Genomic DNA, 26,300 nt, shown 5'->3' on the forward strand with positions numbered 1-26,300 from the left:
TCACCAGCATCTCCAATCACAAGTGTGCATCTCCAGTCCCTCTGATACTAGGGAAATGAAAACACACCTGATCTCCCTTGAAGTTAGGATGAAATCATTCTCCCTTAAACAATCTTTACAAGATACAGTTACTTCTCCTTTTCATGTAAGGCTATCTCCTACATGTCCTTCTCTGGGATGCAGGTATCTCCCCTTTTGAATTTTCCCTACAAATAACCTCGTGTAAAATATATTGAATTCATTCTTGATAGAAATGTGATGTCACAACCCTACATGCCAAATTATCGAATAGTGCTTATAATGGACCCGGCCTCCTGAAAGTAATGAAACCTATTAGTCTTCACTTTGAAGACAGGTCAGTTGTCTGTGCAATAGCCTTATACCATATTGTTTGAAGTAATAACATTATAACAGCTGCACCAACATATTTGCTAGCCTGTCAAATGTTTTTTATTGTGAATTAGAAGTTTGATTTGCTTATGAGCTTCTACGAAGGTGTTTAAATGCTGGCCAAATAGAAAATCCTCATCTCGATATCTGGGCATTTTCCAGATGTTGTATTGGCTATTTATGTATCTATTTTGCATCCCCTGGTAATTTTCCATTTGTAGATATCAAACACACTACATGTCTTGATGGTTAAACAGCAAATAATGATTTGACATATTTACTGAGGATGGTGATAATTTGCTTTATCCCAGTTGCACATTTTATTTCTTTATCTTGATGGTTCTATGTACAGTCACAATTTGAACATGAGATTCAACTCATTTTTTTCAGAACAATTTTCTGAGATTTTACATGAGTAATATTTCAATGAGAATCATACCAATTTTTGTCATTGTAACATAAGAGTATTCAGAACCGTAATGTATTTCCCAACTTGGTTACTTTGGATGTATGTGGCTTGTAGGACTATCTCAATAATGGCTCCTGCAGTGGCAAATATAATTTTGCCTCTCAGTATGAATGCAGATGTACCACGTGTAACCCATTAAAACTGAAAATGACAAAATTGACAGAGGATTTTAGTTAGTAAATAGGAGGTCAACATTTATGTGCCCAGTGAAGAGTTACACACGCTTCACATATTCTGATGCACAGCTTTAGGAAACTGATGTAGTTGTTTAGCAGATTTAAGAAAATGAGGATGCCTGTAACATGTGGCACCCAGGCACACTTAGCAGTGATCCTCATTAGGAACATTCTATGACAATGCAGCAGTTAGGATCCAACTGCACCAGTTTGAGTTTACCTTATTTAGGCTGCTTGCAATGGGACACCTTCTTGCACATAAACAATCGTACATGGCCTTTTGCTCCTTCTATGTGTGCTGCAGATTGCAGCACACATAGAAAAAGCAAAAACAAGGCGAAATAAAAATATTCCTCCTCGTTGTGCCATGCTAACTCCACCCCTGGGGTGGCATTAGTTTTTGGCGCTGTCACAGTCATACGATTTCTCATACATCTAGGGCAGCGTCAAAATCAATGGGTGTTGCGGTGGAACGTCGACAGCAACAACCATTGCCTGCCCCACTGCAGCTGAAAACTTCATTGGAGGGGCCCATATTTTCAAAGAGGTGTTAAGCCACAAAAAGTGGCTTCATGCCTCCTTGTAAATATGGTTCAGTGAATAGCGCCACTGCAGCGTCACTAAAAGTGATGCTGCGGTGGCGCTAGGACCTTGTAAATCTGGCCCTTAGTTCCTGCATGGCATTTTTATATGGAAACAGCTCCTGGCTTGTCTAGATTCTAGCCCAATAGGTCAAGATTTTAAAGAGGGCAATGTGATAAATCCCCTCATGGTTCAAATCCCACCATAAAGGAATTAAAGTAGTACTAGCTGGGACATTTAAAATTGATCTTACAAATACATTTTCTGTAATTTTGAGTCTTGATGTGTCCCACGAGCCCTATATTTCTGCCCCATACAGCACTCCATCCAGGGCCACCACTCTGTATACCTCAACAGTGGGGAAACAGCTCTGTTAACCAATGATTTATGCTTCCTAACAATCACAGCTGCTCTGTGAGATAAAAGAGATTTACTTTTTTGCAATTGCATATCCCAGTTGAGCTTCTCTGCAAACCTTATTCTGAATGGAAGCTCATTACTTGGTTCATCTTTATTCCATCAATGGTCAACTTATTTCTAAATGAACAATAGGGATTTATGATCATGAGCTTTTTTTCCCTGCATTGATCTCCAGACCTCAAGATTTGCTGAAATTCACAAAGTGGTTAAGCAAATGCTGGAGACCCATCGGTATGTGAAAGAGTAGCAAGTTGTCATAAGTGAAGAGCAATACAGGATCACATTCACCAGCTACTTTAGGATTTGCTATTTAGCATTATGCACCAGTTCCTCTGCCGTCACATTAAGCCCCCTCGCAAATCATGCATATGGTGCAAGTGTGTGCAATATGAGGCACATTAGGTTCTATTCGGAAGTAAACATTCAGACCCCCAGTTTTCACTTGGACCCAGTAAACGGGTATAAGCTCAATAGATGCTCATTCATCAGAGTGGGCGGGTGATGATAAGTATTCTGTTGGCAACACAAGGGATGTAATGTGGGCCCCTGAAGAGCCAGTGGTGCAGCGTGGCCCCAACCCTTGAATGGGCACCCAACATTACAGTGGGTCTCCATTCAGTCCAAGGCCAATGTACATTGGTGAGATATGTGAGACTTGGGGCCCCTCAGCACATTATTCAGGGGGACCACCACATTTTCATTATGCCACTGCCCACCACCTGATCTTTTGTACCATTCTGCCACTCTGCAACATCAGCCTACTAAGCACAGGTCCAAAGACAGCAAGGCACATCTCAAAGTAGGCAGTAGAGCATGGCCTCAACAGCCCAAGCTACCATTAACAGGTAGATGGTGTTACTGAGTTGTCGGCTGCATTTCACGTGAATGGACCAATAAGCAGGCAAACAGCATAAACCATCCCACACTTCTTTCCATTCCCTCGACAACAAACATGGCTCATCTCACCCATGAGATACTGCAATATTGGATCAACACTCTGACCATTGATATGTGGGTGGATGATTGAAAAGTTTCTGCTTAGATGTCAACACCAGATCTGTAGTGCCCAGACACTTCAGGGATAGAAGTGTCACTAAGTGAAACTTAGAGGTGGAATACACAGAGCTAAGAATAACCAAAGATACTGTGGTGTCGGGCAGTTTAAAGAGTAAGGGAAAGTGTTTGTTCACACCTGCAACTGTCTCCACTCCAAATATGCTGGAGATCATATATTCAAAGCGATTTTATTGGATGAACCATGTATTAAATGTATATGATCTATCAAGGTATCACATATATGAGTGATATGGGCTTGTATATTCTAAAATGTAACCACCTTTGGTTCACCATGATAGTGTTAAGGTTTTCCCAGTGCCTAAGAAATAAATAACCTTGTAAAATACTTATCTCTTCAGAGGATGTATTTGTGGATATCAACTTCAAAAATACAATGATATAAGTAATACCCTAATCAAAAGATTAACCACCAAATTATCATGAAGGTACACTGAGAGATACCTGCAGATTTTCTATACACAACTCCACTCATTCTGTACAGTTTATTGAGCTAACTATAACTTGCACCTCCTCCCAAACTTTAGTGATTTGTAAATGATGCATCATATAACTTTCAACATGTATAATTACACTTGCTTCTAAAGCTTTCTTTACTTCCATGCTATGAACCCACACATGTACAATGAGTAACTCCATGCTGTATATGACTATGGTTGTATCAATGTTGTCATCAGTGATGTCATAAATTATGTAATTTGAGATGCCTCTCAATGATGTTATTTAACATGTCATGAGTGATGTAATACTTGAGGGCAGAAGAAGAAAATGATAAAGGTGCAGGTTATAATTAACTCAGCAACAAACTGGTGAATTTCAGTATTTTTTTGTTTTTAAACAATCTTTTTTCTTTTTTCAACACCTGACTATAACATCACTTTAACCTTTGCTTTTTCAGTTTCCAGTACTGTGCATTTATACTTAATTTTGGCTTTCCACTTGAATCTTTTTGTTTTGCTAATAACGTTACCGCTGTTTGACGAACGTAGTCGAATTTTCACTTTCCAAAACAAATTCATCCACCTCAGCTTCTTCTTGGAAAGTTGTGGATGGTCCATCAAGCAGTAGCCCATGAAAAAGAGGGCATTCCAAAACGCACTTTATCCATGCAATTTCTCCTAGGAATTTTTAGAAAGTATTTTTTTGAAAAAAAACAGCTCAACAGAATTACACCAAATTTCTCAGAAAGCTCGATCTTTACTCAAAAGAGTGATTTTTCTTATTTGGTGTAAATCTGTTCAATGGTATTGAGGAAATATGGTTCCAAAATTAGAAATACATTGTCAGATGCTTCGTCAGTCCAAGGTACTGCAAATTAAAAAACAGAACGTTTTGACAACAATTTCTGCAACAATATGATTGTTGCTGACTGCACCTTTGAAGACAACATAAAAGCTAGCTCAGTAGCCCGGTGACTGACTATGCTTACTGCAATGTATATCTCCAACAAGTTCAATGGAGATCGGGGTACTCATACCCTTGCCCCCTTATACCTTATTTTGTATGTGTCCTGTAATGTTGGCAGCATCATTTCTGTAGATGTTGCATCCAACCAATCTGATTGCTCTGTTCTTTGGGACCTCGACCTGACCCACGGTACCAAGTTAGCAGATGGGAAAAATGCCATCTCAGCCAGTCAGAGACCAGATCCTGAGTCTAGCACCGCTGCACATTTCTGAAAACTATGCACAGTGGTGGTTGGCATCCACTCAACATTGGGTGCAGGGAACTCTTGAATGTGGTATATGATTGAAAACCTCCCAAAAGTCCCTGAAAAAACATAGGTTAAAGCAATACTATAGCTGGCTTTTGATTATGCGTAGAAACAACTCAAGAAATTTACTTTAAAAGCAAAGTTATATGGTTACGAACTAAAATTGAAAAACACTATATACTGAAAGTTATGGTTAGGAGAACAATCCTTTACTCGCACAGCAGCCAAGAAACACTGTTTCATTTAAATCTTTCTGCCACAGTCTTGCAGTTTCCTTGAATAGCTTTCTTGGCAGTGTAAGCCGCAGGTATTAATGTTACCCAAAATGATCAATATGTATTTTTCAAATATATAATGAAAAAAGGCCAAGTCAGTTCTCTTCAGTTCAAATCTGTGAGCTTGCGTTTGCACAGTTATAGATGTCTATGTGCACACGGTCACTGAGCCTCCCAACTAGCTTGTATGTTGTCTTCAAAGGTGCAGTGAGCAACAATGCTATTGATGTAGAAAGTTCAGATCTTTTATGCAGAGTTCCTTCATCAGTGCAATTTCTGATATATTAGGCGATCTCAGCAGAGATGATTGATGAGGTCATTGACGTTGTCACATGTATTGTAATTATTGATATGTTTTGTATCATATATGTGATTCCATGTGTCCTCTTGTCAACAAAACATTGTCATCATTTGCTTATACCTACTGCATTCCACACCTTTTGTTGCAATCTAATGAAAGGTATTTTTATGAATATGTGCAGATGCCTCTGTATGGTTAACTTATCTATTCAAATCCCTCAAATTATTAGCTGACATATTTCTATTTTAATCACAGAGATGAAAAGGGAGATCTACGATGTGATGATATCCCCAGACACATTGTAGGAAAACCTGTGCCTAAGGGATCCGAATCCCCAAACTCATTTCTTGATCAGGAGTACCGAAAGCACTTTAATGTTGTGGAAGAAGACGCCATTCTTTACTGCTATGAATATGAGAAAGGGAGGGCAAGTGTTCCTGCGGGGAGGAGAGACAGCACTCCCACCTATGGTAAGAGGAACTTCTGTTCTTTGAAAATAAAGCACATCATATCAACTACTTTCATCAGAATCTTCTTTTCCCATCAAAATATATAGCATATATATTTTTTTTAAATCAGCTCTAACAGGATGGTAATCAAATATATATTTATTAGCTTTTGTGTGAAAATCACACTACTCATGTAGGCGTGCACTTCGTGAGGTTTCATCCTCATTGCTTGAGAAAATTCCTGAAGGGAAAAAAATTGAGGGGCTTAGCAAAGTGATGTAAATGAATGTTAGTCCATCGATAACGTGCTTAGTGACGGTTAATGGCAGTGCACATGTATGAATGAGGATAATAAACACACAACATTCAGGTCAGGATTTTTTAGAAAAGAAGGGTGCAACTATTCCGTCAGTCACTCTTTTATACACGCGGGTTAGTAAAAGATGTAAAGAATTTTTGTGACTGTCAGGTATCCTGTTTATTTTTAAAACAATCCCAAGCCTTTGCCTTAAAATTTAGTAGGTGTGGGCATGGTAAAATTTATGTAGGTATTGAAGCTCAACTAATCGGATTCATGAATCTCAGTTAAATAAAACGAGAGTTTATTCCTGGTTGGCATAATGTAAAAGCAGAAGGCTTCTTAAGACTATGGGCCACATTTATAAGCATTTTGCGCTGCTGGTGGACCAATGTGTTTGATGCACTGACGTCACAAGGTGCAGGCCCATGTCTAGAAGGCAACGCAAAGCCACTTTGCGTGGCTTTCCATGGCCTTGTAGATATGGAGGAAGGCAACGCAGCACAAGTTGCCGCGTTGACTTACGCTGCATCAAAGAGGGATTCCATGGGTGTTGCAGTGGGTGTTTCCACCATGGATTGTGATGCATTCCCAGATTTACAACGACTTGTAAACCTGGGAGAGCGTCAAAAGCCTACACCTCCCCAGAGGAGGCGTAATGGAGGCGCAACGTGGAGAAATCCCCTTATTCCTCTTTGTTTTTTCCTTTTTCTATGTGTGCTGCATTCTGTATGGTGCAAGGGTACCTGCGTTGGCACATGGTAGCCCATTATGTGCCAGTGGAGGGGAAAAGGACAGGAATGAGCCTCATCTTGTAGGTACGGCACATTCCTGCGATTCTCTTGTGATGCAGGGTAGCGCAGCGCGAAGGTTTGTAGCACTGCCCTGCGTCAAACTATTGTAAATATACCCCTACTTTTATTTTGTACAGGATAATGAAAGAGGTGCGTGACCCAATGAATTAAGAGAGTTGAGGTTTGGCTTGGCTTGGATGACAATGTATGCCATTAGTGAACTAAATGACAAACCAGTTGTCATGTCTACCCTAAAAGTAGCCTCGATTCTCATTATAGATGGAACAACATTATAATCTATTAAGTCAAACACAAGGTTTGACTGCAGTGTACATCCTGAACTCACGTATTTGAAGGTTCTCTCATGTGTGATAATGAAGATACTGGACACTCTTTAAAATAAAATATTTGTCTAGTGCTTGGACATTGTACCTTCTGCAGGTTCATCTCCAAACATTTTGACTTCACTCATCCTAATTTTGCTAAAATCATTCTGCCCAGCAGTGCTAAAGTGCTTGTGCCCTTTCTTTAAAATCTGGTAGAACTGACATACCGAAATATTTAATTTACTTATACTTCTAAGCCCCCAGTAAAGTGGTACTATGTTTACCTAGGAGCTATAAATTAAATGCTACTAGTAGGCCAGCAGCACTGGTTGTGCCACCCACTTAAGTAACGCTTTGAGCATGTCTTAGACCTGCCATTACAGCCTGTGTGTTCAATTTTAAACTACCATTTTGGCGTGGGAAAAATAAACCTTTTGACAGACCCACACCTTCCTTTTTAATACATATAAGTCATCCTTAGGGTAAGCCCAGGACAGCCCAGGGGGCAGGTGGCGGTGTATTTAAAAGGTAGGACATGTACACTTACAGTTTGCATGTCCTGGTAGTGAAAAACTATTAAATTCGTTTTTCACTACTGCAAGGCCTAATTCTCCCATAGGATTACATTGGCATTATCTTATTACATTTAATATGCCATAATCTCCAAATGGGAACAGGTGAACTGTTCATGTTTGGTGTCTTTGGGCTTGTAATGAAAAATCCTCTCTTATGGTAAAGTTAGATTTTAAATTACAATTTTGAAAATGTCACTTTTTATGCCTGCAGCCTGTCTCTAGCTCACATGTTTGGGTGTAGCTGACAGTTGGGCTTTGTGCAGTCTTCCTAGACAGCCACACACAATGGAGAGCTTCTGTGAGCCTGAATAGGCCATTTCTGGCAGGATGGGAGAGCAGAGCTGGGTACAGCACTACTTACACTTGCATAGGCTGTGCCCTGTCTCCACACAAAGGGTTGCATATGCCCTATAATTAGTCTGAAGTCAGGGCAGGGGACTTGTACACTTCGGAGGGAAACCTCTAGAAGCGTCTCCCACTCGAAAGGAGGCACCTGGTCTAGATATCAAACCTCAGACGCCATCTCTTCAGTATACTTCTGGACCTATGGACTGTTTCAGGAAGTGGGACTGCTGTAGTGCTGAAAGACCCGCCACTCTGCTGGACTGCTGCTCTGAAGGACTGCTGTCCTGCTGACCTGTTGCCTGCTGCCATCTTGCCTGGGTGAGAAGAAATGGGCCTGCAACTCTGATCCCAGAACTAGGAGTGACTCCAAGGGGTTGTTGGCTGGCATCCTGATCAGATGCCTCAGGGATATAACAGGCTTCCAATAATCTTGAACCCAGCACCTGGACTCTGCCGTGTGTGAGCTCTACCCTCCCAAACAGTGTCATACCAGTCTTAGACTCTTGGAAGTGAGCCTGATGGTACTCCACCAGTCCAGCCTTGGTCTCCATCAGAACTGACGTGATGCAACACAAAGCCCTAAAAAGTCTCATTGCACAGCTCCCAGCCTCAAAGGAATCAATGCCGCATGACACAAAGCCTCACCGCACAGCTGCCAGTCTCGTTGGAACGGATGCAAGGTAAATCACACAGCTCACTGAAACTGACGTGAAGCGACACAAAAGCCCTGCAAAGCCTCATCGCACAGCTTCATTGGAAGCAACGCCAGATGACGCAAAGTCTTGCAAAGCAATGGCCCACAGACAACACATCAGGATTTAAGGTACTTTGTTCCAAGGGCTTAACTTGGTCCTTGTAGCCAGCTCGCACTCCAATGCAGTAATCCTAAACTTATGTCTCTGTCCCAGTCTCATGGGACCAGATAAACACTGTTGGTGCTTTGTGCTTTTTGGCGCTGTTTTCATTTTAATATTTAAACTTGCCTACTCCCGTTCTACTGATTGGATTTTTATCACTTTGGTCTTGATTTATTTATTGAAGTTTGCCCTATTTTTCTAAATTGGTGTGGGATTTACCTTGTGTTTTGTTTTCACTTTATTACTGTTTGAAGTGCTACATTCTTTACACATTGCCTCTAAGTTAAAACTGACTGCTTCGCACTATGCTACGAAAGCGCTGAGCACAAGTAATTTGAAGTAGTCTTGTGTCTCTTCCTGAGAAGGATTGTGGTGGCTGCTTGATTAAGGTATCACCCCCTCCACCCCATAACCAGTATCACCATTTTTCACATTTAGGATCATACAATTTGGTCAAATTGGGAAGCTAGGATTGATCTCTGGTTTTCTGGTTTCATTTTATGCAATTTAACCGGTAGATGACTATCTCTATCTCTCCTTCTTAACTTCAAAGGTTTATGTATTGTTTGTTTCTTTAATTCCTGGTGCTAGTGGGTAGAGAATGAGTGGAAGGCAAAAGCCACTCGAAAGGTGAGCAAGAGCCAAGCCTCTAGCTTGAGCCTTACTCAAGCTTTCAGTGGCTCACACACCTCTAAAAAAACAACAGTGAATAGGATTGCATAAAGATACATATTGATGTAGCAAAATTATCTAAATATTTTGTGAAAGAGAAGGAATGTAAGTGTGCCACGTAAAGATAATGATTATTAACATACAACATTGCCCCAATAGGTATTATTAAACATCAATTGAAAATTATGTTTATAATACTTAAACTATATATTGTGAGGTACCTAGAACTGATGAAATGAGGATAAAACCACAAGTCACAATTTAGATATATTGAGAAGAATACCAGTGATTAATTCTTGGGGGCAGCCCTGATTGTCTTCACTATCGGACACAGTCATTTGACATCTTTAATTTGCACAGAGGGTGCATCAAGCTCTTTATCTTCACTTGACTCCCATTAGCAGGACATTGCCACCTACGGGACTGCCTTATGGAATGCTTTTCAGGCCCGTCCTCCGATTTCTCCATATAAATCTGAGCAAATTTCATGATTTCTATGTATGGACGATCTACTTTATTTAAGTTGTGATTGATGAGTTCAGTCATACCCTACTTCTGTCCTGATGATGACACCTTTACGTGGAGTGGGATGAAACATGATCAACAACCACCTCGCTCAGAAGGATGTTGATTAACTGATAATTGTTTTATATAGTGGTTTCCAGGGATAACTGACACAATATTGTGGCAAATAATAAAGTTGACAAAACTATTGTGTCAAAAATGTCATCTGCTATGAAATCCGGCTCAGATACATATAATGGTAAGTACACAAATATCAGAGAAAAATCATTGATACTTCAATTCAATTTAATTCAGTTCAATTCAATAAATGTCATTGATACTAATATCATCCAGAAATATACAAAAATTTAAATTTCTAATATAGATAGAGTTTCAAGGAGTAAATGTTAAATCTTTTAAAATATACATTTAAACTAATGTACAATAGATAAATTCCACTACTATTTAATACTTTATACAAATAACAAAAAGTACATTAATTGATTTAGGCAATCCATAACATATTAAACATGTAAAACTCCAAAACTATTAAATTAAAATGACAATAAACACTAAAATAAATGTAAAAATAAAAGCAAATAGTAAAAAATATTATACAAAAACAAGCAATGCTATGAAATCTATTTAAACAATATTAGAAAAGCATTGGAGTTTAAGATTCTCAAATATACTGTTTCCACTCTAATTTACGCAACAGTAAGGCAAGCGTTAGTCTTTGTAGGGGTTTGATTTATTATTTGTACTCCAGTCATCGCAATAGTAGGTAAGGTTTTGGCCTTCTGAGGGGTTAGAATTACTATTCTTACTCCAGTCAGTGCAACATTAGGGAAAGTATTGGTCTTCGGAGGGGTTCAACTTAGTATTCCCACTCCAATCGAAGCAGCAGTACGGAAGGCATTGGACTTCAGAGGAGTGCAATTTACTATTCCCACTCCAGTCTAAACAACAATAGGGAATGTGTTGGGCTTTGGAGGGATTAGATTTCCTATTCCCACTCCAAACAACGCAACAGTGGGAAAGTGATGGACTTTGGAGGGGTAACATTTACTATTCCCACGCCAGTCTGTGTAGCAGCAGGGGAAGTGTACCATTTATGAGAGGTTACATTTACTATTCCCACCCCAAACAGTGCAATAGTAGGGATAGTGTTAGTCGTTCAAGGGGTAAAATTTACTATTCCCACTTCAGTATGTACAATAGCAAGGGAAGTGTTGGATTTTGGAGGGGTGACATATATTATTCCCACTCAGAACAGTGCAATAGTAGAGAAAGTGTTGGACTTCGGAGGGGTACAATTTAGCATTTGCACACCTGTCTGTACAACAGTAAGTAAAGAGTTGGACTTCAAAGGGGTTAAATTTACTCTTCCCACTTTAAATAATGCAACAATAGGTAAAGTGCTGGACTTCAGATGAGTAAAACTTATTATTCTCACTCCAGTCTGTGCAACATTAGGAAAAGCATTGGATTTCAGAGGGGTGAAATGTACTATTCCCACTCTAAATAAAGCATCAATAGGAAAAGTGTTGAACTGCAAAGAGATTAACTTTACTTTTCAGACTGCAGTCTAAGAAAGACTAGGGAAATTACTTCACTTCAAACACATTGCATATATGAGTAGCCACGTGAATGTAGAAAAATATCCAACTCTTAATGTAAAAATTATTAACTAACATGAAATATATATATTATATATATGCATAAATATGTTTGTAAATATATATATATATATATATGTATATATATATATTTATATATATATATACATTCGTGTATTTATATATGTTAAAAAACTAAAAACAATTAATCAATTTAGATAGTTACTGATCAATAAAATAATTTTTCAAATAAGTATTTGTAAATCAATCATTAATTAAATAACTCTCTACCCAATACCTAGCATCCCGCTCCTACAATATAACTAAGTATTGCATAGTTTACATATTTAAAATCAATTAAATAATTAAGTAAAAATTAATAAAAAGTTGTCAATTAACTAATATTCAATTAACTTCATACCATAGACCCCTACAAACCTAGGAGCCCACAACTAAAATATAAGTAAAATAATTATGCATTCCATTGTTTAGATATTTAAGATTCAACTAAATATTTGATGCATAATAATTAATAGTTAATTAATTATTACTTAATTAACGTACTGCCCTTTACCCCCTACAAACCTACCAGGCCACAATTAAAACATAAGTGACATGAATCAGTATTACATAATTTCCACAATTAAAAAATCAACTAAATGATCAATTTACAAATGATATTAATTCTTAATTAATTAAGTTCCCACTCTAGATCCCTAAAGCCTTGGCACCCTACAACTAAAATATAAGTAAACTAAATCACAATTCCATATTTTACATAACTAAAAATCAAGTGAACAACTAATTACCAATTAATAATACATTTTTAATTCATCAATACTTAATTAACTTCCCTCTCTAGACCCCTATAAACTGAGCAGCCTGCAACTAATATATAAGTAAAATAAATAAGTATTCCTTAATTGCATAGTTACAAATCAATTAAAAAAGAAATAAACAATTAATTATTCATTGTTAAGTATTCGTTACTTAACTTTTCACCCTGCATCTCTACAAACTCACACCAACTACAAAACTATACAACACTAATAATAATTCAATAAAACAATTCTAGATCACTTAAAATTACAAACTATATTAAAAGAAATGAATAACTTTTATATGGACAATAGTAACACATAAAAGTAATTTATCAACTAAACACATTAAAATAATTAATAAAACAATATTTTTAACAACTACATTACTGAGAATCATATTTAAAGCATAGATATTGTTTAAACAATATCATGTACCTCAAAAACAATATTCCTATCAATGATATTAGTGCATCACGATAGTGTGTCACAATATTTAATTTCTGATATTTATGTCTCCCAATATTTTAAACTCAATATTTTGTCTAACCACCATCTCCATTGAGCAATATTTTGATCCTTGTGAACTATGGACTTCCTTTGGGGCATAATGCCTTGAAGTTCCGTCTGTCAATTCTTTTACTATAGTCTCATTTAGATAATTTTCTTTGTGCTTCGTGCATAACTGTTTGAGTACCATGTGATCACATTACACTGAGCACCTGCATTTTTTACACATTTCTACTGGTTGTGTTTCTGCTACATATTAGTATGAATGTATGTATAAAGTAATTTCTTCCTCTAAACTGACTAGTATCTTATCCCCATTTCAGCAGCTTTAGACTCCTCACAATACACTGTTTAAGTATTGTACAAATCATCTTATGTTGACATTTAATGATACCTTTTGGGACAATGTTATACTTTAGTAGTTATTGGCCCTGTCCTTTTGGCTCTATGAGTCGCTCCTGTGGATTACACATATGAACAGATGAAGGACACAAGAAATCCAATGCTAAATATTGGTTGATTGATAACCTCCGAAAAAGTTTGTTATACTGAATGTGCAAGATTGTGCAAGAATTCTGGCAAGTTACGAAAGATACGTCTTAAGGAGATACTTTCTTGTATAGAGGTAAGAAGTTAGAACTATTAGTATGTTTCATGAGAAACATATTGCTGTATCAAACAAGGGACATATTCATTTAAATATTACCGAATGAAAGCTTAGGAATAATTATTGGCGGTGGGAATTGGATTCCAGTGTAGAGTTAGTGGCACAATAGTGTTTTAGAAGCTGGTGGCAATCATGCCACTTAAGTTGTGATTTCCAGGCACCATGAATAGTCAAGGGAAACTGCAACATGACCAAATTAAAATGCGCTTTTGTGGATCTCTACATTGGCCATTGGATCCTCTAGTTGCTGCCTAGTCAAAACCTTCAGACTCATGATTACTTACTTGCTGTTAAAGACAATAGCACCTCAAGACATCTGCAGCTTTTTAAACACAAAGGATTGCATTTCCCCAGCTATATCTGCTCACTGATTCGGGCTGCTTACTCGTATCCCGACTTTTGTTTTACTCCTCAGTTTATGGCTTAGGGCTTCAGAGTATCGCAGGTGACCCACTGTTTGTCAGGTTGGAAGAGAGCATTACCTCTGCCATCCTGTCTGGATTACTGTCCACTATGCTAGGGATCTCTGCCAGCCTTAAGGAGATCTCTGTAACTTCAGAGGAGCCATCCTTAAGACACAACACCTCCCATGAAGGCAGTGAACTTTATTTTTTTTTAAACAAACTGCCAAAGTGTTTGACCCTCAGAAACTAGGAGTTTTCTCCCAGGATGTGGGAGTTGTTTTTAATGTTTCCTGACAAAAAAGTACCTCAGACCGTCTCCTCTCCATAGGGCAGAAGGTCTGATGCACCTACGCTGAGGACTCCAACTATGTTGGGCTATCAGTGTAGGGTTTCTGCTGGTGAAGCCAATAGAGACGCCATCATCAGAAACAAGGTGGTCTGCTGGTTCCAAACAATGTGAATGGAATATCATTTTGCCAGACAGGGCACTTTGCCACATTCTAAATCAGGTCGTAAGGCTCAGACTTCAACATGGCATCCTCTGCTGCCCACTCTAGCCCTGTCCACTTTCTCTGGCCAAGCTGTATGGATACTCTGGATCAACAAGATAACTACCTCAACACAATGCTCAGACAAAGGAAAAGAGATGGTGAGATCTGAAAAGACTGGTGGGGAAAGCAGCAATACAAATATTACAGGCCACTAAAGCATCACAGAGTTCTTCTTTTCTGACCCCCACACACTTCACATGTTAATCATAGAGCAAGGTAAAGAGGGAAGTGATTGTGGGAGAGCAATCATAGTTAATCCAATAAGTGACAGGGATGATTCACATAAAATCAAACCCTTATCAAGTTCAATATTGAGACCATCCATTTTTATTGGAATGAGGAACCCAACAATAACTGGTAGTACAGAAAGAGAGGCCAGGAGAAGGCACTGAAGATCCCCAAGTAATAGAAGTCAGGGGGGCTGCAGCAATCCTCTTATACAGGAGTAGCCCCTAATCATCCTGTCAAGGCTGCAACAAAAGCACCCTCACTCCTTCTCCTATGCTTTATTTTTCGTCATTTTGGGTTTTTAGAGTGGTTTGTTAAGACCTCTCTTAAGTATAGTAACATACGGCCCTACTCTTGTTCACACACAAGCTCCTACACAAACCTGTTAAATCCTCATAGAGCTTCTCTGAATCGTCAAACCCTAAGTAGCCAAAGACTGACTGTATGTCTGCTGTGGTCTGAAATGTTTATGCAAGATGTTCCTTTGGTCCAGTCCAGCATGAGACTGTTTACGCTATTAGTTCATCCACTAGCATAGCTTCATCATTTGTCAATAGGAGTGCTTAAGAGATAATTCTAGAGTGCAGCAGACCTTTGATGAAGGTTCCAATATCCCTAGCAAGCATCCCTGTCTTTTTAGGCACCAGGATGGAAGCCAAGCCTCAGTTTGAGGTACTTGCAAATCTTCAACCCCACTCAGACTCTGACTTGAAGAAAGGTAGACTCAAGTGTATCAATTCAAGCATGTCATATTAAACATCAAGTTGACAGCGCTGGTGCCTGCCATGAAGATCTAACCAACAAAAACTGGAAACAACCTGAACTGGTACCTGAAAACCTTGAGCAGAATATCACACACAAACAATCCAGGAAGTCTGTTTATGCTGTGGCTGATGAATTGTTTTGGCTGGCGAGTATTAGTCATGTAACTGGACCTCTGAGATGCCCACTAGATTTGGCCAGGTATATTAGGCTGTGACAACTTCTTACGGCCCTCAATAGCACAGAATATTATTTTTCCCTCTAGTAGAAGTCTCCAACTAAAACATCTATACCAAAAGTAATTGTGAAAATGCTCAGAATCGGATTATTATCGATCTACCCAACAACCTGATTTGGACTGAGGGAACACACAAACAGTTGAAAGAAGTCTAAACTAGGAATCAGCTGTTTATTGCTGTACCAATCTGAAATCAAACTTCAATGAGTAATCCTCCCAAGATTATCACAGTGACACTGCCACTCTGTCAATTAGAGTTTGCCTCATACACCTCCATCAGGAAGCTAACAAAGCAAATATCACTGAAGCTTTAACAGCCACCACACAAACACAACCAAAAACTTAGGAGCAGATTTAAGAGCCCCTTGCGCCACTTTAGCGCGGCCTTAGTGTCATTTTTTTTACACTAAGGCGCGCGCTAAGGTGGCCTTTTTCCTGCTCCATATTTACAAAGCGGTGCAATGCATGCATTGCGCCACTTTGTAACCCCTTGTGCCACATTATGCCTGCACCAGGCATAACGTATGCAAGAGGGGTGTTTCCACCATAGGAGGCTCAAAAAAATGGTGCCGTGGAATTTTAGAGATTTCACTGTGCCATTTTTTTCTCTCATTTTTACGCTTGCTCAGATCAGGCGTTACAATGACGCACCCTTTAAATCAATGTGCATCCTTGCACTTTGCTACACTAGCGTCAAACATTTGGACGTTGGTGTAGTAAAGCGCCACAATAGAGTCAAATATGTTGACTCTATTGTTCTAACTACCACCATGGTGTGCTGAATCGTAAATACAGCACCCACATGGTGGTGCTAGAGGGTGTAGGGATGCGAGGGGGTGCAATAAAAGTGGTGCTGTATTGGATGCAGCGACACTTATCTTATTAGTGAGATCAGCTGCGCAGTCACAATTATATCACTCTAAATGCTTCATAATAAGTTGCAGACCAGATAACCAGGTTAACCAGCAAGGTGGATGACTTTGAAAACTGGCAAGGCTGTTATAATCTCTGAATAGTGAGCATTAAGTGGGGAGCTTCGTTACAAACCCTAGTATCTTTATTAAGGTCCTTTTAAAAACGCGTTTCCCAACTGGACAAATTGTACTTTAAGACGGAGGTACAGTGTGCTCAACAAATTCCATTCTGATCATGTAAAAACTCTGCATGATTTCATGCTTTTCCTGGCTAACATTTTGAACTTCATGCTTTCTACATCATTTTATTTGGAGCCTTGTCTCCATAACATATTCACTGTTGGTAGTCACTCTTTCAACGTGCAGCCAAACCCTTGCTGGAAGGAATATAATAATTGTGCAATCTAATCATCAAATTCAGGAATTGGAGACAGAGACACCCATACATGAGTCAGTCAACAGATGATTTGTTACTGTGGCATTACCGTTACTTTTGATCTGCTGTGGCCCATTAGGAAACGTTAGAGGTGATGCAGTTTAACAGCTGTAAGGACACAAACCTTTGCTCTGCCATTGACTGAAAATTGAGTAATGAAACTTTAGGGCTGGGGGCGTGGCTTAGATGGCGGCCGCGACGGAAGCCTAAAACGTAGGCTCCGTCCCGGGCCCACTGAAACATCCTGATTGGCACTCCCGGGGAGGCAAAAAAAGGCGGCGCTGGCCGGCAGGATCCCTCGGGAGCCGACTGGCATGTGAAGGGACGACAGGGAGAGTCTGCCATGTCCCCGGGGCTATCCGACGCAAGGGAGGCCTTGCCGATCGCCGGAGCCTGGGACTCAAGTGCGTGCGAGATGCAGTGAGGCAGAGCCCTGAGGAGTGCTACGATTGAGCAGACCGAAGGCACCAAGCATAGGGGGGCGCGGTGAGTGGCTGGGGGGGTCGTCAGTAGGGGGGGCTGTCACCAGCCAGGAGGCCCTCCTTTCCCCCCCTCCCCGGGCCCGATGCCGAATTGATGGAAACAAGGCACGTGTAAAAAAGGCACCAATACAGTTATGGGACCAATTTAAACCAGCGCTATGGAAATTCCTCACCACCCCTCCCCCCTCGTCGATACTCCACTGTTACAGGTGGTGCTCCCAGGAGACCAAGGACCTGACAGTGGTGCACCATGCCGCCATAGCTAGCTGAATAGGGCTCAGATACTAGCCCATAGAGGAAACAGTGAGGTTTATATGATCATATGATTTGGGCACTGGAATGTCCCAAATGCCACAACAATAACACAAAAGTCTAGGCCACTTGGATAGTTTTACCGGACTCAAGACTGATTACCATTGTAGAAAGGAGGGGTGCCTTTTGGACTTTGGGCTGTCCTACCTGTGGTGGCTGTTGCGGGTGCGGAGCGGCCTGGCCCGCACTGAGAGATATCCCACTAGGCCGTGGGTGCAGATCCCCTGGAGAAACTTGGCGCGCAGTCCACACACTGGAGCACTGACCCAGGATACAACAGAGAGACCCTGCTCGGACACCATGGCGGGGAAATCCAAGACAGCTAAGGCCCAAGAACGTCCTGCACCTGCGGTGTTTCTGGACGGGCAGCAAACAGTGCCTGGTCTGCAATCCCTGGAAACCACGTTACAAGCCCACTCGGCCCAATCTGAAAAAATCTTGCAAGCGATCATGGACACTAAGGCCCTCATTCTGACCCTGGCGGTCGGTGATAAAGCGGCGGCCAAGCCGCCAACAGGCCGGCGGTCTAAAATATGCAATTCTGACCCTGGCGGGAACCGCCAACACAGCCCGCCAACTTAACACTCCGCCCGCCACAGCGGTACAAACAAACAGCGCGGCGGTTCCCGCCAACAGCCAGGCGGCAGACAATGTACCGCCCACCCTATTACGACCCACCAATCTGCCACCTTTTCTGGGGCGGGAGCACCGCCGATAAGAACACGCCGGAAACAGACTACGAACGGGAAAACGCTCACCTCTACGCACTCCACGCGAGATTCCGGCAGTATGGAACCAGAGTTGCAGGTCATCCCCGCACTCCTATTCCTGCTCATATACCAGGAGCACGCCCGGCGGCGCGGAAGACATCGGTGAGTACTGCACCTACGACACAGGGGAGGGAAAAGATTACCGGCACACACCCACCCACCCACACCCACTACAACACACACATCAATGCATTCCCACAGATCACTGTCACAACCCACAAACCACCCCCCTCCGAAATAATGCAAAGACCAAAAGAAGAGATCATAAACGGGCAGATATATTGAAATATGTACACCAGTAATCCCAATAAATAAATAAACTATGTACAAAATATATACAGCTACTAAATATAGTCCAACCACTGTCCATGGATCACAGGGGTCCTGTGCAAAGGGGCAAGGCCCAGTCCCACGACAAGAACTCCACGGAGAGAACACTGCAGGGGCATCAGAAAGAAAATAGGACAGGCACCTCAGGGGGAAGGGAAGGGGGGGCACCTCAGCCACTTGAGTACACGACGCCAGATCCACGAGGGGACTCCATGACCACTGGGCCATCCTGGGGAGAGCAAAGCCACAGTCCAAACAGTCCATACAGTGGGTGGCCTGCCCACTGGGCCATCCTGGGGAGAGCAAAGCCACAGTCCATACAGTCCATACAGTGGGTGGCCTGCCCACTGGGCCATCCTGGGGAGAGCAAAGCCACAGTCCAAACAGTCCATACAGTGGGTGGCCTGCCCACTGGGCCATCCTGGGGAGAGCAAAGCCACAGTCCAAACAGTCCATACAGTGGGTGGCCTGCCCACTGGGCCATCCTGGGGAGAGCAAAGCCACAGTCCATACAGTCCATACAGTGGGTGGCCTGCCCACTGGGCCATCCTGGGGAGAGCAAAGCCACAGTCCGAACAGTCCATACAGTGGGTGGCCTGCCCACTGGGCCATCCTGGGGAGAGCAAAGCCACAGTCCGAACAGTCCATACAGTGGGTGGCCTGCCCACTGGGCCATCCTGGGGAGAGCAAAGCCACAGTCCATACAGTCCATACAGTGGGTGGCCTGCCCACTGGGCCATCCTGGGGAGAGCAAAGCCACAGTCCAAACAGTCCATACAGTGGGTGGCCTGCCCACTGGGCCATCCTGGGGAGAGCAAAGCCACAGTCCAAACAGTCCATACAGTGGGTGGCCTGCCCACTGGGCCATCCTGGGGAGAGCAAAGCCACAGTCCAAACAGTCCATACAGTGGGTGGCCTGCCCACTGGGCCATCCTGGGGAGAGCAAAGCCACAGTCCATACAGTCCATACAGTGGGTGGCCTGCCCACTGGGCCATCCTGGGGAGAGCAAAGCCACAGTCCAAACAGTCCATACAGTGGGTGGCCTGCCCACTGGGCCATCCTGGGGAGAGCAAAGCCACAGTCCAAACAGTCCATACAGTGGGTGGCCTGTCCACTGGGCCATCCTGGGGAGAGCAAAGCCACAGTCCATACAGTCCATACAGTGGGTGACCTGCCCACTGGGCCATCCTGGGGAGAGCAAAGCCACAGTCCATACAGTCCATAACAGACCCCACTGCCACTGGAGGAGGCAAGTTGGCCAGAGGACATCCTGCAGCCCTGCCCGAGATAGATCCTGCCCTGCCACGTCTGCCAAAGGGCCAGCGGTTCTTGCCTTGAAGGGCCCAGTTCAGCGCTCCTTGCCTTGAAGGGCCCAGTTCAGCGGTTCTTGAGACGGCGGGGCCCAGTTCAGCGCTCCTTGCCTTGAAGGGCCCAGTTCAGCGGTTCTTGAGACGGCGGACGGTCTATGGCCAACTGCTAATTGCCTGGTGGTGCCCTCCTGGGCAGCGGGGATGGTGCTCCTTCACTGCCCACCTGGGCTGTGGGTGGTGGGGCCCTCCTGGCCAGCTGGGCTGGGTCCTCCCTGGGCAGCGGCTATGGGGGTGGTGGGCTCTCCCGGGGCAGCTGTGCCGGTTCCTCCCGGGGCAGCGGCTATGGGGGTTGTGGGCTCCTCCTGGGCAGCAGGCCTGCTGCCTGACCTCTCCGACTTGCTGCCCTTGCCCTCCTTAGTCGTGGGCCTGTGGCCCTTTCCTCCCTTTGGAGCTGTGGCTGGTGACTGTCTCTGGGTGGTGTCCGGGGGGGATGTAGAAGGCGGGCTCCTGCGGCGCCCCTTCCGCCTTCTGCTCCTCTTCCCAGGGGGTGGGCTGGCTGTCCCCTTGCTGCTGGGCAAAGATCCAGACATGCGGGCTGGCGGGCTCCAATACCCCTGCACCCTTGTCAAGGGGGCTGCAGGGCTGGTGGTGGCTGAGGTGCTCTTCTTACCCCGACGAGAAGGAGGGGGGGGCTCAGGGTCAGGAAAGAAGTTAGTAGTGGCGAGGAAGAGCTTCTTGGGACAATGGAGAGTGGTAGGTACAGTGGGAATGGGAGTGGAGGGAGAGGATGTGGTTGTAGGTGAGTCACGTTTGCTGTCTTTGGGAGCAGGTGCAGGAGGGATAGGCTGTCGTGAGGTGGATGGCTGTTGGGTGGGTGGGTGGCTGCGTTTGTGTGGTGTGGAAGAGGGGGTGACAGACACAGTGGGAGAGGACACAGGGGACGTGTAAATGGCAGTGGGGGTGGTGACTGCACGTGTGCGGACTGGAGTGGAGGGTGTGCTGGTGATGGAAACACTGGCTGATGGTGAGGTGAATGGAGGTGTGAGTGTAGACGTCACAGGGAGGGAGGAGGGAGACGAGGAGGTGGGGGTCACAGAGGTGGTAGTGACTGTTGGCATGTCTGCATCGGAATGTTGCGTGTGTGAATGTCTGCGTGATCTGTGGTGCTTATGTTTGGATGAGCTTCTCTTGGGTGTTGAGGTGTGTGCAGGCTGGTCTGATGGTGTGGGTGGGACAGGCAGAGGAACAGGAGACTGGGAGGAGGGAGTTAGTAGAGGCAGGCAGGAGACAGGGACAATGGCTGCCGTCAGTGCTGAGGCCAGAGCCTGGAACGATCGCTGATGGGCAGCCTGACCCGAATGAATGCCCTCCAGGTACGCATTGCTGCGATGAACCTCCCTCTCCACCCCCTGGATGGCATTCAAAAGGGTAGTCTGCCCAACAATGAGCGTTCGGAGGAGGTCAATGACCTCCTCACTGAGGGCAGCGGGGGTAACAGGGGCAGGGCCTGAGGTGCCTGGGGCGAAGGAGATGCCCGGCTTCCTGGCAGAGCGGGCACGGGGCGAACGCTGAGGGGCTGCTGGGAGGGCGGAGATGGTGCGCTGGGTGGCGGCTGTACCTGTAATGGCGGGGGGCACGGATGGTGCCACCCCCGCAAGGGGGCCCCCTTCCGAGGACGTGTCCGTGTCGCTGCAGGCTCCAGTCGTCCCCGTCGTGGAGCTCCCCTCGCCCTCCGTCTCACTGGTCCAGTCTGACTCTGTGGCATGGCCCTCCTGGGCCATGTGAGATGCAGCTCCCTCCTGCCCCGATGCCACTTCTCCTCCGCCTGATGATGCTGATGCACACAAGCACAGAAAGACAAACAAAAAGGGGGGGGGAGAGAGAAATAAAGGGATATTGAGTACATGGATCTCCGGTACAGTTAGCGGACATGACAGACACAGATGCCCCCTGCACTAAGTTGCGCACTTGGGGTCCGCTACGCATTCCGTGGAACATGCCCTACACGCCTAGAGTTGACAACTGCACCCATGGATGACACGGCCCAGGGATGGCTGTACTGACAAACTACTGAGGGTGGTGGCTGGGGACACAGGGGCTTACGGGGGTGCCCAGCCTACAGATATCGCCCTGGCCTAGGGGGACCCCCAGCCCTCCTCCCCCAACCAGACACCTCCACTGCGCGACAACAGAGTAGATAATGCTTGTACTCACCCCCTTGTGTCTGCTGTGCTGCCCTCACGCGCCCATCCAATTCAGGGTAGGCCACCGCCAGGATCCGGAACATCAGGGGGCCCAGTTGACGGCAGGCACCCCGCCTACGTTGGGAGGCCATCCCCAGCAGAGACTCGGCGGTCTTCTTGGTCCCTCGGCGGATGTCCTCCCACCTCTTGCGGCAGTGGGTGCCCCGTCGATGGTGGACCCCCAGGGTCCGGACTTCCTTGGCGATGGCACGCCAAATCCCGATCTTCTCATGGGCGCGGACCTATGTGACACGTACAGGGAGGGAGAAATACCACGTTCAAGTTTGTCAGCATTTTCCTTTCCAGTGGCCCAACTCCCCCCATCCCCGCCAGGCCCCCCGCCATGCCCCCCGCCAGGCCCAACATGCCCCCCATCCCCGCCAGGCCCCCCGCCAGGACCCCCGCCAGGCCCAACATGCCCCCCATCCCCGCCAGGCCCCCCGCCAGGACCCCCGCCAGGCCCAACATGCCCCCCATCCCCGCCAGGCCCCCCGCCATGCCCCCTGCCAGGCCCAACATGCCCCCCATCCCCGCCAGGCCCCCCGCCAGGCCCAACATGCCCCCCATCCCCGCCAGGCCCCCCGCCATGCCCCCCGCCAGGCCCAACATGCCCCCCATCCCTGCCAGGACCCCCGCCAGGCCCAACATGCCCCCCATCCCCGCCAGGCCCCCCGCCATGCCCCCCGCCAGGCCCAACATGCCCCCCATCCCCGCCAGGCCCCCCGCCATGCCCCCCGCCAGGCCCAACATGCCCCCCATCCCCGCCAGGCCCCCCGCCAGGCCCAACATGCCCCCCATCCCCGCCAGGCCCCCCGCCATGCCCCCCGCCAGGCCCAACATGCCCCCCATCCCCGCCAGGACCCCCGCCAGGCCCAACATGCCCCCCATCCCCGCCAGGCCCCCCGCCAGGCCCCCAAGCCAGCCAGTGGCCCCAAATCCATATTGAATTAAACTCACTTGTTGGTCTGGAGGACCGTAGAGTAGCGCATACTGGGGGAGGACCCCATCCACAAGTTTCTCCAACTCCTCTCCAGTGAAGGCAGGGGCCCTTTCCCCAGGCGCAGCAGCCATTGTCCCTTCCAGACCGAGGTCACAGCAACACTTGCAGTATAGGTCCTCTCCTGTGAAAGTTCAAGTCGCAAGTGGATAAGTAGATAGAAAATGGCGGTGACGTCCGCGGCGGTGCGTACCGCGGCGGTGCGTCCCGCCACCGCCGGCGCCCTTCGCCATTGGCTCCTGAAACCCATAGGCTTCAATGTTAACCAATGCGGCTTTGCGCCGCGGTCTTCGCCCGCCGCCCGCCGCGGTGTGCCACGCCAGCGCATTGACCTCACATCCCATTGTCACACTTCACAGGTCAGGCAGCCGCCATTTCCAGGGCCCACATGGCTCAATTTCAACTGCGTCACACAGGCCTAGGCCTTGCATAGCCACTCAGACACGCCATTCACTGCATAGAGAATCGTATACTGTGCTAGCTGTGAGTACGTACCTGTGGGTTGCTTGACTGTGTGCTCCATGTTGTCCTTCCTAGGCACCGTCCGCTGGGTTGGGCGAGGAGACGGATGAATCCTCCCGTGTACCGACCGCTGGTGGACCTGTCGACAATGGAAGAACGCCACATTATCCTGACCTACCGTCTTAACCGTGCCACTATCCATGAACTGTGTGCCCAGCTGGAGCCCGACCTGATGTCCCCCATCCGCCAACCCACAGGGATTCCCCCTCTGGTGCAGGTCATGTCAGTACTCCATTTCTTGGCAAGTGGGTCATTTCAGACAACCGTGGGAATTGCTTCTGGGATGTCTCAGCCCATGTTTTCGAAGGTGTTATCCAGAGTGTTGTCTGCCCTGATGAAATCCGTGAGGAGCTACATCATTTTCCCTGAGGTGGGCGAATTTGCTACAGTGAAGGGTGATTTCTACGCCCTTGGACATATTCCCAACGTAATTGGTGCCATTGATGGGACCCATGTGGCTTTGGTTCCCCCAAGAGACAGGGAGCAGGTGTACAGGAACAGAAAAAATTACCATTCAATGAACATCCAGGTGGTGTGTTTGGCTGACCAGTACATCTCGCATGTAAATGCCAAATTCCCAGGGTCAGTGCATGACGCCTACATCCTCAGGAATAGCAGCATCCCTTACGTGATGGAACAGCTACAGAGACACCGTGTATGGCTAGTGGGGGACTCTGGGTACCCCAACCTGTCGTGGCTACTGACCCCAGTAAGGAATCCCCGGACCAGGGCAGAGGAACGGTACAATGAGGCCCATGGGCGTACTAGGAGGGTGATCGAACGCACCTTTGGCCTCCTAAAGGCCAGGTTTAGGTGCCTGCATATGACAGGTGGATCCCTAATGTACTCACCTAAGAAGGTGTGTCACATCATCGTGGCCTGCTGCATGCTTCACAACCTGGCTTTGCGTCGCCAGGTGCCTTTCCTGCAGGAGGATGGTCGAGACGGTGGTGTTGTGGCAGCGGTGGAACCTGAGGAGAGTGACGAGGAGGAAGACGACGGGGCTGAAACAGACAACAGGGACAGAATCATTGAAGAGTACTTCCAATAGGACACAGGTAACATTTCAAAGATAATTTAGTAAATGTTAACTACTCTCCAGCATCTCTGCTGCCTGTCTATTTGCCCCAGTGTATGATGACTGAGTTTTGGCTTTTCCCTCCCTATTTCAGATCTGGGGTCCCCACTACGAGTCCTGTGCTTCGTTTCCCCATGGACTACAGCTTTGTGGCAGCTGTTTGTTGACTTCACCATGTACAAGGACATATTTGCACTGTCATGTCAATTACAATCTATTGAAATCACAGCCAGACTCCAGATATTTTGGTGCAAAATAGGTGTTTATTTAAGTGCTCAAAATGGGATGGGTGGTTTCAAGTGGGTGGGGGCTATGGTGAAGGAATGTCCATGGCAGAGTCCAGAGTAACAGTCACACAGGTGCATTGTCCAGAGGCCTGTGGAGAGATGGAGCATGGGCAGTTCAAGGATGGACAGGGTGACAATGTGGGACAGTGGGATGACATCAGGTCATCAGATCATCATCAGGACATCAGGTGGTATCCATTGCTGGCGGGGGTCTTGACATCCTACTCTGTCTTCTTGCGAGATCTCAGGGCCCTCTTGCGGGGTGGTTCTTCTCCTGCAGGAGGTGGGGGTCTGGTGGGCTGCTGCTGTGCGGGGGCCTCCTGTCCACTAGCGCCGGCGGAGGTGGTTGGCTGTTCTTGGTCCAGGCTAGTGGCAGGGGCCCTTGGGTGTTGTTCAGTGTCCACCCTGTTGTTGACGAGGTCCTGCAGCAGCCCTACCATGGTAACCAGGGTGGTGTTGATGGCTCTGATGTCCTCCCTGATAGTGTTCCTCCTGCAGTACCTGGATCTCCTGGAACCGGGCCAGTACCGTCGCCATCGTCTCCTGGGAGCGGTTGTATGCTCCCATGATGGTGGTGAGGACCTCGTGGAGAGTGGGTTC

At 45.8% G+C, this 26,300-nt stretch overlaps 1 protein-coding gene across 2 annotated transcripts in view; it reads left to right on the forward strand.

Moving 5' to 3' along the window:
• CNKSR2 (connector enhancer of kinase suppressor of Ras 2) overlaps window positions 1–26,300 on the forward strand; it is a 1,907,760-nt gene that overhangs the window by 1,390,201 nt on the left and 491,259 nt on the right. For both annotated transcript variants that reach the window (XM_069204730.1, XM_069204731.1), the window contains one exon: window positions 5,657–5,871. In XM_069204730.1, coding sequence (XP_069060831.1) covers window positions 5,657–5,871 — 215 coding nt within the window. The remainder of the gene's footprint in view (window positions 1–5,656; window positions 5,872–26,300) is intronic.

Source organism: Pleurodeles waltl, chromosome 8 (assembly GCF_031143425.1).
Source record: "Pleurodeles waltl isolate 20211129_DDA chromosome 8, aPleWal1.hap1.20221129, whole genome shotgun sequence".
Classification (NCBI taxonomy): domain Eukaryota; kingdom Metazoa; phylum Chordata; class Amphibia; order Caudata; family Salamandridae; genus Pleurodeles; species Pleurodeles waltl.